Source organism: Ochotona princeps, chromosome 26 (genome assembly GCF_030435755.1).
Source record: "Ochotona princeps isolate mOchPri1 chromosome 26, mOchPri1.hap1, whole genome shotgun sequence".
In the NCBI taxonomy this organism is placed as follows: domain Eukaryota; kingdom Metazoa; phylum Chordata; class Mammalia; order Lagomorpha; family Ochotonidae; genus Ochotona; species Ochotona princeps.
The window spans coordinates 5943846-5958739 of NC_080857.1; the positions used below are offsets into that span (position 1 = coordinate 5943846).

Genomic DNA, 14894 nt, shown 5'->3' on the forward strand with positions numbered 1-14894 from the left:
AAAGCAGCCTGTTTTCCAATTAGCCAATGGTGTGGGACCTTGCAGAAAGCCAGCAGCTCTGCAGAGAGGTCTCACAGTTCCTTTGCAAGTGGGGCCAGAGAAATAGAGAGGCAGAGAGTGCCAGGGCCAAGGTGACTGTCACACACCATTTCTGGGCCCTTCCGCCCCTCCACTGCCCGTTTCTTGCCTTTCCTTTGCAGTGCTTTCTTTCCCAGGTAAGATGTCCCTGCCATAAAACCACATGGCCTCACTGCCCTCCTTGACACTCAGCGCCCTTGGCCAGACCAACATCCCCCCAGGCAGGCCCCCCGAGTCCTTTCCGTCAACCTCCACACAAAGAACTTGCGTTCTGGCATGGCCTCCTCCCATGGCTTTTGCCTCTTCTAGAACAACAGGCACATGGAACAGCACATGACAGAACCCTGTGTCTTTGCCACTTCAGTGGCCTGGAGTGTCCTCTGAGTGGCTGCCTGTGCCAGCAAGGTCCCCCGGCTGCTCGCTGGACAATGTGCAATGGAGCATCCATGAGCTGGCAGGCAGCAGTGGTGTCAGCGTGCACTGCTGTCAGTGAGGCTTCCAGAAGCACAGGAGACAGCCATTCCAGGCCGGCAGCAGCTGCGGGGAGACCAGAGCCTGTGCGTCCCCCTGTCTTACCTGTGGGGTGGGGATGCCACAGCCGTCCTCACTGAGCCACGGCGCAGATGAAACTGGGCACCGCTTGTGAGACGCCTACCCCCACCCCTTGTCTTTTGTCCTTGGACCTGAGGGAGTGTTCATTCTTCAGGCAAGTTCAGGTTCAATCATTCCCTGAGATGGGAAATGGGAAAACGATCATGCATGAAATTGGCAGAGGAATCTGGAATCCCCTGTGGTCGTTCCAAAGCAGTGCCTGGCATGTGGCAGGGCATCTCACAGAGCCTTGAGCAACTGGGTAAACATGGGCTTCGTCAATGCCGTCACTGCCAGCCACAAGCTCTGCAAAGCAAACAAGCAGGATGCTGCTCTTCTGGCTGCTCAGCCGTGGGGTCCCCACGAGGCCCCCACGGGAAGCGGGCAGGGAAGACCTCACTAAACAGCACAGGATCAGACCTTGGAAGCTCTGCATCCGGGCATCTAAGGGAAGTAGGGAGCAGATGGAGGAATGCTCCTCCCTCCGCCCCAAAGGACAGTGTTCCTCAGGGTCACCGGGGCAGACAGGGCCATGTCAGGCTGAAGGCAAACATTCCACACACTGCCAGACTCTGAGCCTAACTCCACTCCCACAGAGCTTCTGGGGTTCCTCTTTCTTTTTAAAGTTTATTTATTTTACTTGAGAGTTAAAGTTACAGAGAGAAAGGGAGAGGGAGAGAAAGGGACAGAGAGAAGGAGAGAGATCTTCCATCTGCTGGTTCACTCCCCAAATGGCCGCCATGTCGGGAACTGAGCTGATCTGAAGCTAGGATCCTTGAGCTTCTTCCAGGTCACCCACGTGGGTTTACACATCCGAGGACTTGGGTCTTCTGTTGCTTTCGTAGGCACATTAATAGGGAATTGGATCTGAAGTGGAGCAGCTGGGACTCAAACCAGTGTCCATTTGGGATACGGGGACTACAAGTGGAGGACTTGTTTTTATGCCACTACACCAGCCCCATCCCTTCCTTTCATGAAACCCTCTAGAAAAGCGATGGCCCTGACCCTTTCTGGAGCCGTGCAGGACTTTGGAAAGATCCCAGGATGTGGAGACTGCAAGGTCGTGGACCACTCACTTAACCCCACGGGGCTTCAGTTCCTTTCCGTAAACACAGACACAGTTCCAGGAACTCAGGGTCAGTTGTTGAGACAGAGCACACACATGTACACATAAGGGGCTGGTCCATAAATGCAATTTCCTTTTTCTCTCTTGTGTCCCTTTCTTGATATTTTGTTTTGCTTTGCACATTAAGAAGCAAGAGAACAAAGCTGTGCACAATACACCGCGAAGGGTAACAGCCTGTACACACAGACAGTTTTGCCACAGGTTTCCAGCTGTGGTCTAAACATGGCTTCAGACTAAATGTGAATGCCTGGGACTGGCACTGGGGTATATCAGGCTAAGCCTCTGCCTGCGGCGTTGGCATCCCATACAGATGTTGGCTCGAGTCCCAGCTGCTCCACTTCCAATCCAGCTCCCCGATTGTGGCCTCCCAGAGCCGTGGGAGCAGCAGATCTCCCCACATCGGGCCTTCAGGTGCTTACCACGTGTGGCTCCTGTGGGTTCCTGTCACCTCTGGGAAACAGAAGCCAGGTCTGTTAGGAAGCTGCCAGGTGACCACCTCAACATACAGGCTTGAACAAGACCATGAGAAGGCCTGCCGGACAGCACACGCCCAGCCCAGGCAGACCCGTCCAGATTCTGCGGTCCACCAGGAGGCATCCTTTCCCGCCAACAGCATGCCACCCTGGCATGGACAAGACATGCGCTGTGCTATGTGGTAAGAGAGCTCCCTGAGGCTGCTGCCCTGCCCTGCTGGCCTGGTGTGGGAAGTCAGCCGTCAGGCTTGCCCTGGCTTCCTGCTAGAATCCTACCAATGCCAAACGGAAGTGAAAGAGGCAAAAAAAGGGGGAGGAGTTTGCCTAGAGCAAACTTGAGGCTGGGAATGAAGACACACGTCATATCCTCGGGTTGTGACCTTCTAAGAGGAGGTCACAGGAGATGTCTGAACATCACCAGGCTCTGGTCCAGGGAAAGATTCAATACCTGGGAGATGAGCAGGGGAGGATTTCTGGAACTGGCTGCTAGCTTTTGTTGAGCTCATCGGGGTCCAAACCAGACCTGGAGAACTTGGGAGAGGGATGTACTGCTATTGTTCTTCCAATGCAGCCTTCCCCACCACTCCCTCTGAGAAGTTGGCCCATTGTTCCCAGGCAGGGTAGGTGGTTTCCAAGCCATAAGACCCCAAGGGCTTGATCTGTGTGTGTGTGTGTGCATACCTACAAACGTGTGACCCTTCCTGAGATGCCTCACAGCCCATTGCAGGACATTGAACTTGGTCTGTGATGGGGGTATACTGGGTGAGTGGGACAGAATCTGGTTTCCTCCCCAGGATTCTTAGGAACTGTCCATTGCCTTTCCTTGAGTTGGAGATCGCCACTCTCAGCTTTGCTTGTGGGGGTCCGAGCACCAGCCTAGCCTGTGGCCACCCCATAGTTGGTGGCCTTTCTAAAGCATCCTATCTCCAGTCCCCAGTCTACCTCTTCCTTCAACTTCAACAACTGCAAAAACTTCGCAGCGGAAGCTTTTCCGGCAGGTGGGCAGTCAAGCCCTGGCTCCAGACAGCCATGAGCTTTGTCATCACCCCAAGTGACATCACTTCCTGGTGCCTGAGTTTTCTCGTTGAAAAAACGAGGTGACGATTACACCAACCCCTTCATGTTCTAGCTCACCGGGAGCACCTGTAGGTCAAACAACCAGCAGGGAGCCGGGCAAGCCTTAAAAGGCAGCTCTCCTAGGGAAGCACCCTGGTTGTCAGTCTTCTGGTCTCTCACTTGGCCCTTCCTGGCTCCCTACTGCCACCCAGTGGCCAGGGGCACTGCTTCTGAAGTGCATACTGTGCCTGCACCGCCTCCCCCTTAACTTCTCCAAGGTTTGCTTCCATCAGAAGAATGAAACCCAAGCTCTCTCACCACATCAATGACAGCCCCTCACCTCGTGCGCCTGCTCACATCTCCCGGTGCAGCCACCCACCAGCTCCCCAGTGTGCTCTCTCAGGCTGCAGCCTCTGGAATCTGGTGAGCCGGGGAGCAGGGCTGCACCCACAGTTTGTGTGTGTGATTTCTGTACTCTACACCTGAGTGTCTCCTTGGGTGATGTTTTTCCGTTATTCGGCATAGAGGTTTTTTCTTTAGATAACCAGTCGTTCTTCCTCGGATCAGCAGGCATGCACCTGCTTACCTTTCTAGATGTCATCCTTCCCTGGCACCCTTTCCCATCGCCCTTATTCTCCTGTAAGTGTTTCAATGCTTTAAGGAAGAGCTTTGAGAAGCGCTTTACCCAGACTCCCGTTGCCATTCGTGGCGGGACACTTCAGTTGATTTCTTCACCCATGAGCAGTAGTGGAGGAAGGCTTATTTTATTTATTTAACTTCTGGCTTGTCATCCGTTGTTTTGCTTTCTGAACACTGGGTGTTCCTGGAATTCTACATGAGAGAGCAGGCACGCAACAGAAGAGCACGAGGCTGGATGTATTTATACTGGTTCCAAATGTGACATTTCACCTGCTGACTTCTCGTTTTCAGATTGACACAGAGCTCGTTGGGGCTGTGCTCCCCTGGAGCTGCCACTGCCACAGGTACACCCCTACCCAGTCTTCTTCTTTTTTAAGATTTATTTATTTTTATTGCAAAGTCAGATATACAGAGAGAAGGAGATATAGAGAGAAAGACCTTCCATCCGCTGGTTCACCCTCCAAGTGGCTGCAACGGCTGGAGTTGAGCCAATCTGAAGCCAGGAGCCAGGAGCATCTTCCTGGTCTCCTATGCAGGTGCAGGGTCCCAAGGTTTTGGGCTATCCTCAACTGCTTTCCCAGGCCATAAGCAGGGAGTTGGATGGGAGGCGGGCTACCCGGATTAGTACCAGTGCCGATATGGGATCAAGGTGCATTCAAACCGAGGACTTTAGCCGCTAGGATGCCACTGGGACCCCTATTCCCCCTTTTTACAGTTCATATGTGGTCTTCAGCCTGACTGGGGTCTGAGTCCCTGGATAAGGTGTAAGGTGCTGTGTTGGGGACTCGACACACAGGGGCGTGCTAACCATTGTCACTTACTCTGTCTATTCTATTTTAAGCTTTCACATATTTGATATTTGTTTTCACATGGAAAACAGCCTCAGGTCAAGCTTTGAAGCCAGGAGACAAAACACCATAAATCACAGATAAAGCAACCCGAGTGCCTCTGTGACATCCTATGCCAAGGTTCAGTCAGTTGCCTTTGAGGGGAGTAGATCTTCACTTTGGGCCAACTAGCTTCCACACAGCACCTGCTTTAAGAGCCTAGAACTTTGGCTGCGTTGTGTCCCCACAAGCAGCCAGTGCACGGTGGGTGGACTGGGGAAGAGCCTAGGATGTGACTGCCTCCTCTGGCTGGAGAGACAGTCCAAGGCTCTGGCTCAGGAAAAAAAGGCTCTACCTGTCCCCTCAAGTCCATGAGTGACCACTGCCACTGGAGAACCATCTAGATGTGGATGGGACATGAGGAACAGGGCCAGATCAAGTTCAAGGCTTGGGTGATGTGCATGGTACTTCCAGGCAAGGTCCTGGCAATGGAGCTGTTGGAGACAAGGGGAGAAGCCAGGCCCAGCCCAGAGAACTGCGTTCGGGACGAGGCTGGGGCCGAGTACAGGCAAGTAAAGGGGTCTGGTGGGAGGGAAACTCCCTTCTAGAAAAATCAGTTTCTGGTTTAGGTCAGTGAGGCCAAAGCCATCTGGGGGTACAGACCCAGAGGGTATTTTCAGGAGCTCTTTTGCAATTCTGTGAGTTAAAGGAGCGTAGACCATGACAGAAGGCACAGTGCTTGTCTGACACTGATTCACCGTTAGTCCTCCGCAAGAATCATTCAAGGAAAAAAATCTACATGCACCAAACTCATTCTAAATTACCAGCAACTTCATTTATCAAAGTTTGAAATCATTGTTCAATAGGAGGCCGCCCATTTTACTGTGGACATGAGGAGGGGGGAGGGCCAGCAGAAAATGAAGCAATGGCTGTATAATTACCAGTGTGTGTGTGCAAGCAGGTGCACGTGTGTGTGTGTGTACCAGTACCAACATCCTAACTCCACTGTTGGCTGTGTTACCTCAGCAAGTTCCCTGCACTTGCTGTGCCTTAGCTGCCTGGCGAGCGGTGAATCTTAACATCACATCGTATCAGCGATCTGCACAGCAAGCTCCTCGGCGTGCTGCGTGCAGGGCAGGCCGCTTGCCAAGCGCTTGGCTTGTGTCGTCTCGCGCAGTCCCGGCAAACAGCAGCGTCTGCAGACGGAAGCTCGGAAGCTCAGAAGCTCGGAGCTGACAGCTCGACCGTGAGGAGCACACTCTGGGCTCTGCCGGCAGGGACTGCTTTAGGGAAACCTCTGGGAATGATTCTTGTGAAGGAGTGCGAAGAGCAGGTTTGGACAGAAGGGCTTGGACCTGTTTCCTGAGATGAGCGCAGGAGAAGCCCCCCGCACCTGCTGGGCCGCTCTGTTCTGGGGCTTGAGGAAGAGAGCAGGGGTGAGCCTGGGGCAACCCACATGTACATGCACCTCCCATCTTCCCTTCCCACACCCTGCGGTTCACTTCCCCACCCCCGCTATGTTGGATGGCTCCCCCTGGTCCAGGCACAGCCAACCTCAGCTGGACTCACCCACGTGTGTGGTCAGCCAGGGCTGCTGGCCTCACCCAGCTTGACCAGGGGGTTCATGTTTACCATGGCTATGTGACCGCTGGGCTGTGTTTCTCAGTCTGGATTTGTTTACGCAGCGGACAGCAGGATCCTGACATGGCTTTGCCTCCCAGATCTCGCCTCCGAACCCTCTTATGCAAGAAGATTCCTTTAAATATCCATAAGGCAGAGCAGCACAGAGGGGTACAGAGGGGAGAAAGAGCTTTCATGCTCAAGTTCACTTGGCAAATGGCCACAAAAGCCAGGGCCGAAGGCAGGACCCAGAAACTCCACCCGGGTCTGGACGGCAGGGACTCAGATGTTTGTGTGGTCTTCTGCTGCTTCCCTAGGCACGTGCCAGGGGGCTGGCTGGCAAGTAGAACAGCAGCACTTGAATCCATTGACCCCTCACCCCGTCCCCCATACTGCCGTGTGTGCCCTGATGCCCAGGCCGGCTGTCCTGCAGCTTCTGTCCCTTCACCCCACTCAGTGTTGACCTCACCCCCTGCCCAGGGGCCTGGTTTAGCAGGTACAAACACAAGACCCTCTGTTAGCTTGAATGTTAGATAAACAACAAGGAATGATGTTTTCAGGGAACACCCTTGCATTCAAAGGATGTCAATCTAAAGTTCAAGTTTCCCTGGGAGCCGTGTCCTCCGCATGGCACCTGGAGACTGTGGGTCACATCAGTGGCCTCAGTTACCTGCAGAGGCCGTGGGCGTGGCACCTATGTTTTCCCCCCACTGCCTCTCTCCATTGAATGCGCCTGCAGAAATATGGGACTGAGTCTCCCTGGGACCTGGGGGACCCCCGAGAACTCAGAGAAAGCTTTTCCCCCCAACATAAAACTGACTCAGGTCAACCCAGGCTGAGCAGGCCTTAGTTAAACCTTTCGTGACCAGAACCTTTATAGATGTTTGCGATTCCTAGTTCACAAGCTGCCGGGCAGGATCCTTCTGTCTATGGATGCACAGCCCTGGGTTCAAAGGTCTACGTCAGGATGGGCTCTTCTGGCAGGTGCGCTCTCCAAGCACGCTGTAGACAGCTCCAATGTCTTGCTAGCTCTCTGTCACTTCCGTGTATGCACAGCAGGAAGTGGGTGCTGGCCAGAGTCCCTGAATAGATTAGGTCTCCTTTGTCTCAGGGGGCTGGCTGGCTTCCCTCCAGGGGCGGCTGCACCATGCTTGCAGCAAATATCTCCCCTTGACTCGTCTGGCGACGTGTCTCCCTCTCACACCCACCTGCCACTCCTCCTGATGTTGGATCATCCAAATGCCAAGATCCAAGACTCAGGTCTCAGGGATATGTCAGAACACCAGGGTTTTGTGAATGACCTTGGCTCAAGGCCACGGCCAAGTCACAGGTGTAAGAGCCCTTGGCCTCCCACTGTTCTTTCACAACTCACTCATACCTCCCCACTGGGAATTCTGGGAGAGTTAGGGCTGTGAGAGGGAGTGGGACAGGTGTGTCCAGCCGCCTGCCCTCTTACGACCTTCAGAGCACACGGCTTTTTGACCAATCCTTATTCTAGGATGTTGGAAGATTCATCCAGAGAGAGCTCAGAAGGCATCGCCACGCACATGGTGTGCACCTGGGCCAGGGTCCTTTCTGCTTCTGTACTAGTCTCCCACAGATGCTTCTAGAGCAACACACACAGGGCAGCTGGACAGCCCCTCCAGAGGACACCCTATGTCGGTGGGATGTGGCTCCCAACTTCCCCGTCACCCCATCTTCCTGCCTTTCTTCAGCTTGTGTTTGTGGTTGTCCTGGGCCCTGCTGCCTCCCTGGCTGGTGGTCTGTGACCGCACCAGCCCATCCTAACACCCCCTGCTTTTCACGTGACATGGTTGGGGGCCCTGGATCCAGGCCCAACCTTCTCTTGAGATGATCTGGCCCTGATTTCTGGGCAACGCTGCCTCACTTAACTGTCTCCCCAGATTGACCACTGGATTCTATGTCCTTTGTGCTATTTGCTGTGGCCTTTACTCTAGGGGACACCAGCAAATGACTACAGTAGCAGTGGCAGTGGTATGCATCCCCCCAGGAGGCCACAGCACAAGGACAGTCGTCATTTCCAACTTTGTAACCTGGGCTGACGTCACATGTGAAATGAGCACAGCATGCGTGGCCAACTTTGCCACGAGTTAGCCCATCCTGGCAAGCACTGCCCCTCAGTGCAGACTCCAGGGTCAGGTTTATTAGACTGCATACACACTGATGAGCTGCCCGGCCCCACATCCCTGGGCTGTAGGCAGATGCCAGCCTTCTGCCCACTCGGGGAGAGACAAAGCAAGCCAGCCCCAGGCCTCCTGTCATGGTCACCCTGCTGCTGGGTTGACGACTCTCCCCAGGAAGAGCAGGCTCTGCGTGCTCACCTCCCAGAGGAGAAGCAGGAAGGGCCTGTTGAAGCGGGCAGAGGGAGCCAGCGGTGCGCGCAGGGTTGGGGGCTGGGAGAGGAGGCCGGAGGCAGCCCCTGTCTGGGTTCCCTTCTCATGCATGTCCACTGCTGCCTTGTGTGCCACCTGGAGGAGGAGAGGAGAGGGAAGGAGCCAGCATCAGTCCAGGGGCCTGCAAGGGCAGACACTGCTTTCAACAGAACCAAGGAGGAAGGGGCAGAGCCCCTCTGTCAGGACCCTCCAGCCCCACCCACCAGCCTCTCTCCCTCAACTCTCTGCCAGGTCCTCAGGCTCACCCTGTCTCTACCCATCACTTCCATGGGCACAGCAGCCTGCATAGGCCAATGGCAATCCTCCCAGGCACCTTCTAAGTACTGTGCACATGGTGTCACTTCCTGCTGGGAGCTGCACCCAACCTCCCTACGTGTCAGGTGCTCATCTTACTCTGACTGATTCTGGGGTGTTCAGGTGCACTCAGAAGTGCCAGATGTCTGATGTGCTAAGTCCCCACCTGCATCCGTGCAAGGAACTCCCCCTGGCCCCCCTGCCCTTTAAAAGTAATGTATTGATTTATTTGAGACAGAGAGGACATAGAGAAAGCTCCCATCCACTGGTTCACTGTGTGAATGCCCACAAAAGCCGGGGTCAAACCAACCCCAGGAACCCAGAAACTCCAGCTGAGTTTCCCTTTTAAATGCCAAGGAGCCAACCACCTGAGCTGCCACCTGCTGCCTCCCAGGGCATCCAGGAACAGAAAGCAGAGGTGGCTCTTCTGCCCAGGCACTCTGATTTGAGCCCTGGCATCCCCTGCCACCTGATGCGGCGAGCAATGCCTGCCCTGCTCCCCTGCTCCATGTTCTAAAATTGACTCACACAGTATCCTGGAAAAAAAGATCCTGGGGCTTTACAAGCAAGCCTGATCAATACCAGCCTTGTTGATGCTTTCATTTGCAAAATATCTCTGCGAAAAGGTAAATCTAGCATCGAAAGTCACCGTAGAAGAAATTCAAAAGTCAAACTACTTCTTTTCTTTTCTGTCCAGTATCCCAACATGAACTAACTCACACTCATAGTCAACCACACATGGATGCATACACACATGGACACACACACAGTCATGCACATGACCTTATCCATAGTGCCGTGGCTGCACAATCTAGCTCAACATCACCTTCCCAAATAGAAGACAAAAACTTCCCTTAGGAAGTTCCTAATCATGGCTCAAATGGCAATGTCCAGCTCTACCCAAAACCCAGGACAAACGAAACTCAGGCTTTGCTGCCTCCACACATGGAGTCTGCTTAATTCTTCCCAAATATATACATTCCCTTCCCTCCATTTCCTGCCTCTTCCCAGGACTCACAGGGCTGTGGGTGGATGGAACACAGCCCCTCTTGGTGACAAGGGTCTCAGTTATGGGCTCTGGATTAACCAGGGCATGTGAGTGTCCTGGCGAAGGCCACAGGTGGGGAGAGTGCTACAGCCATGGCACATGTTTTCTTGCTTTCCGCTGCCGTGGCAATAGTATGTCCCAAATTGGGCTTCTTTATCTTTTGCGTGAATAAGATGATGGACGAAGCAGGTCTGTGACCAATGATCATGACCCACCTCTGTCATGGGAGAGGAAGCGGGGTGACGTGCTGGGCTGTGGGGCTCCCCGGCTTGCTACCACCCCAGTGCTCTCTGGTTGCCACAAAGGCAGGTGGAGCTTCATAGCTGCCCCCCGAAGAAAGTGTCAGGCGTGAACCAAAGCCTGCTCGTTCCACAGATGTCTCCCAAATGAACCTCTATGCTAGCCAGAATTCTATGTTCCTGCCTTGAAGTGTGTGGAGACGCAGAACCGGGGTGATGGACAGCGAGCTGTCCCTGCAGGGGTGATGGGCAGGGAGCTGTCCCTGCAGGGGTGATGGGCAGCGAGCTGTCCCTGCAGGGGTGATGGGCAGGGAGCTGTCCCTGCAGAGGTGATGGGCAGGGAGCTGTCCCTGCAGGGGTGATGGGCAGGGAGCTGTCTGTGCAAAGTCTTGGCAGGAGAGAATCAGAACAAGACAGAGGCTGGGATACTTGCCATTCAGCATACCACGCACAAGGGAACTTCCCATCCCCTTCCCCCCACATACTGCCGCATTCACCTCCTTACCCTGAAGATGGTTTTGTTGAGATGCCCAGTGATGCCTGACAAGTTGGCTTCCAAGTTGAAGATGTTGGTGAGACCAATTTTGGGAAGGATCTGTTCCAGATTATATGTGACGGAAATGGAAAACCTCGGCAAGTGCAAATCCAACAGGCTGCAGAAGGGATCAGAGAAACGGTGCTGATTCGTGGTACCTGCCACTCCCGCTTGTCTGTTGGCACCCTGAGCAGAGGGACAGAGGAGCGGCTCCTGGTCCTTGGGCTCATCGGTCTTCCAGTGGCACCTGCCACGGCCGACATCCTATGCCCCACACCCAGAGCACCCTAGTCATCACTCCTCAGGGAGAATCTGAGGTGACTCCTGGCCCACCTGTGTGCCTCGGGCAAAGTTCAGAAACTGCTTTTAACGGATCTGTCCCTTTCTGCCTGGGTTACTCTCACCCTATCTATTGTTGGACAATGGTCTGGGCATCCCCACAGCTTGGTGAGTTCATAACCAACTTGGAAACTGCTGCCTCTGCTGAAGTCAGATTGGAAATGTGAATTCAACCTCGAGAATTGTCACCATACTTGAGTCACTCCCAGGCACCATGGGGGCCCAGAGTTTCGACTAAGGCAGAAGACCTTAGCCAATCTGCAAACCTTCCAGGGCAGCACTCATGGGAGCAGGTCCCAGGCCACTGATGAACAGAAGGGCATTGAGTGTGTCTAGCAGAACAGTGTCTGGCAGCAAGCTCAACACCTGGTAGGTGTTCAAGAGCCTGCCACACAGTGGGCACTTCACATATGTGAATGGACAGAAGCGCAGAAGACACATTTCCCCCAGCCTGGCTGAGTCTGCTGCTTCCAAGCCTGAACTCAGAGGAAGGCCTGCAGGGACACAGCACCACTCCAGCTCATGAAGATTCAGGAGAGTGATGGACTGATTTTGCTTCTTGGAAGTCAACATGAGAAGGAGGGAAAAATTTACCCTTCCAGAAGGTTCTAGGAAACTGCATTCTGTCATTGCAGGAAAGAGTAGGATCAACTTCCAAGGAATCTGAGCAGGTAGGGGGAGGGAGTGGTAACCCAAGCTATGGAGAGTCACAAGCCTTAAACCTTGGCCTCTCCCCCTGCTCTTCTTTGCTTTTTAAATCTCTGCCAAATACTTCACTTCCTGCCTTTTACAGCACCTCCTTTTAGAGCCCTGAGCTGCCATGTGGCAATACGGACACTGGACTGCTTTGCTCAAGCTGGCCTTGAGGACACACTGTATGGGGAGAAAGAAGTCGTCCAGCCTTCGCCTCTTCTGGCCCGTCCAGGCCAGGCACCAGACGCACAGGACTCCTTCAGGGGCTCCAGCCCCAGCCACCATCTGACTGCAGAGCCTTAGCTGAATGCAATCAGCACATACAGAAGCAAGGAACGTGGCTAACTTAGACTGCTCAGGTTAGGGGTGGCCTATCGTGGGACAAGTGATAGTAGAACTCAGGACCAAATCGCAAACCAGAGCACCCCATCAGAGAAGATGCGCCCCAAAAAGAAACTAATAGACGGAGTAAACCGAAAGAAGATGAGGTTGCTATGACAGAGCCAAAATCCCAAACAAGGGAGATAGAGAACAAGCTGAAGGTAATGAAATTTGCGCTTTTTTGAAGGGTATCAAGGGCAGGGCTGCAGGCCAAGCTGGATGCTGCCCTCCAGTAGCTGGACTTGACCCAGACCTGCTCAGGCTCTAGAGCCAGGTCTGCCTGCGCCCATGTCCTTGGTCACTCACCTGGGCAGGAAGAGCCGGCTCCACTTGGTCAGCATCTCGGGCTGCAGGGCGGCCTCCACCTGCTGGATCTTCCCGGGGTCGGGGAGGACGAGCAGCAGCAGGGCGTTCCCGCTGTACTCGATCTGCAGCACGGTGCAGGCCAGCTCCGGGTCATACAGGAACCTATGCATTGCCCTCTGGTGCATCATAGGAATGTGGACAGAGGTCCTCTCGTCCACAAAGAAGCTCTCCGTCTTTTGGGTCTGGTAGGGGTCAAAGGGATGCTTCCATTTGGCTGAGGACACAGAACCAAGAAAACTGTGAGAACTCGTTCTGGGACACACAGCCAGAAAACCACACAGCCCGGGCAGCTGCCTCTTGGGAAAGCAAACATGGAGCCTGGAGCCAGGAGTCAGGTAGCCTGGGCTCAGTCCTGGCTTGACCATAAGAGCAATCTCCCAAATTGGAGCTCCAACAGTTTCTTCTCTGTTCCCTTTTCAGAGGAACTTGGCTTTGAAGAGACCTCCTAAACCTCTGTTGTGAGGGAGTTTTCTTCAAATCATCATAAAATGGAAAGGAACAAGGATTACTACCCCCGTGTTAGGATTGAGGAAACTGAGTCTCACTGAATTTTTCTAGACTGCTCCCCCTCCCCAATTTCACAGCCAGGTCATTGGCAAACAACAGGTGCATCTTCTGTGCCCAGCGGCTTTGGATGACAGCCTGCTATGGAGAAGTTCAAGAGCTCTTCTTCACCTGCCCACCCCAAAAGTCCTCAGTGAGCCAACTGAGAACTCAGCAGAGCAGGTGCAGCGCCCAAACGCAGAACGTGTTAATGACAATCATGTCTGCGTGATCAGCGTCATCTCCATGCCTTTCCCTCTGCCCCACAGCTGTTCCCCGAGGGCACTGGAGACGGGAGGAGGGGGTCCATGTCACCCTGTCCCTCATGGCCACATTCAGCCATAACCAAGTATGTTCAATTCCACCCAGAAGCCACAGCTGTATTCAAGGTCACCCTCCAACTCACTCTGGACCACTTTGCTGGACCGCTCTGCTTCCTGGCTCTCACTCCAACTCCTATTTAAAGAATCTTCCAGACTCTAGCCAGACTGATCTTCCTGAACAATTGTGAGTGTATCAATCCACTGCTTAAAACTTTGCATTACTAAGGGTCCCTGGATAGGCCCTGGGGTCCTCAGGATGCCTCTTCCATGCCAACACCCTTACTCTTACTCTCCCAGGCTCCCTGCATTATGATAGCAGAGGTGCCAGTCAAGCCAAATGAATGACCACTGGCCTCTCTACCTTGTGCACCTGTTCCAACTTAACTTCCTTCTCCCCACAGTCCCTGCCTGACTCACTCACTCTTCAGGCTCAGCTCAATTGCTTCCTTCTCCAGAAAGCCTGCCCTCCTTTCCTGAGTCTGGGTGGGCATCTCTTCTGAAGGCTCATGCCCCCCAGTGCTGTGCTGTGTCTTTCCAGTTGAGCCCTCTGAAGCTGAGAAAACTTCATCTCATGCCCAGATCCTCCCACGAGGCTGGCCCAGACACCTGCTAGCCCCTCCTGTGCTAAGGCAGGTCCTTGCCTAGGAAGAGAAGGAATTCTGTGTGTGCAAGGCCTCACCTTTGAAGAAGATGTAGTTCAGGAGAACCGCGAGCGTGTCCTGACGGAACTCCGGAAGACAGTCTTGGATTTGCCCGTATGTCTGCTTGCGCACGTAGTCGTTGATCCGCCTCCCAGTGGTGGCGGAATCCGTGAAGTTGGCAGAAAAGGCGTAAGCCCCATACAGCTCCCTGACGCTGTCCAGAAAGTGCTGCCGTGGCTTCAGCTGCTGGTCCAGGAACAGGGAGTTGCCCACTTTCAGCTCCAGTTTGGGGCTGGGCAGCTGCAGGGTGTGGATGAGGCTCTGGAATCCATGGTGGATGTCAGCCGCTGTGGTCTCAGTGAGGTTGAAGCCCAGGCTCTCCAGGATGAGGGCAGAGGTGTTGGCCTGGACCGCCAGGGAGAGCAGAGCCAGGGTGCTGGTGATGCTCACTGGGGAGAAGAGCAGGTTCCCCACCCAGTCTGCCGCCAGCTGCTTGTACAGACGCAAAGCAAAGCCAGTAATGGTGGGCGTGACCCTGTGGTGGGCAGGGGCCGGCTCCAGGAGCTGAGGGTTCAGGGGCCGGGGCACCTCCAGACTCTTGTCTCTGTGGGCAGAGGCCAGGACCCCAGCTCCCAGCAGCCACAACCAAGCGGGCCCCATCCTCTGGA

General features: G+C 54.2%; 1 protein-coding gene across 1 annotated transcript; it reads right to left on the minus strand.

Annotated features, from left to right (window-relative positions):
* Positions 1-8554: 8554 nt before the first annotated feature.
* SERPINA11 (serpin family A member 11) lies at positions 8555-14894 on the minus strand. The gene is made up of 4 exons (XM_012926795.2): positions 14265-14894; positions 12660-12933; positions 10911-11058; positions 8555-8899 (listed from the first exon to the last, which is right to left on the minus strand). The coding sequence occupies exons 1-4, from the start codon at positions 14884-14886 to the stop codon at positions 8696-8698; spliced, it is 1248 nt and encodes a 415-aa protein (XP_012782249.2). The 5' UTR covers positions 14887-14894; the 3' UTR covers positions 8555-8695.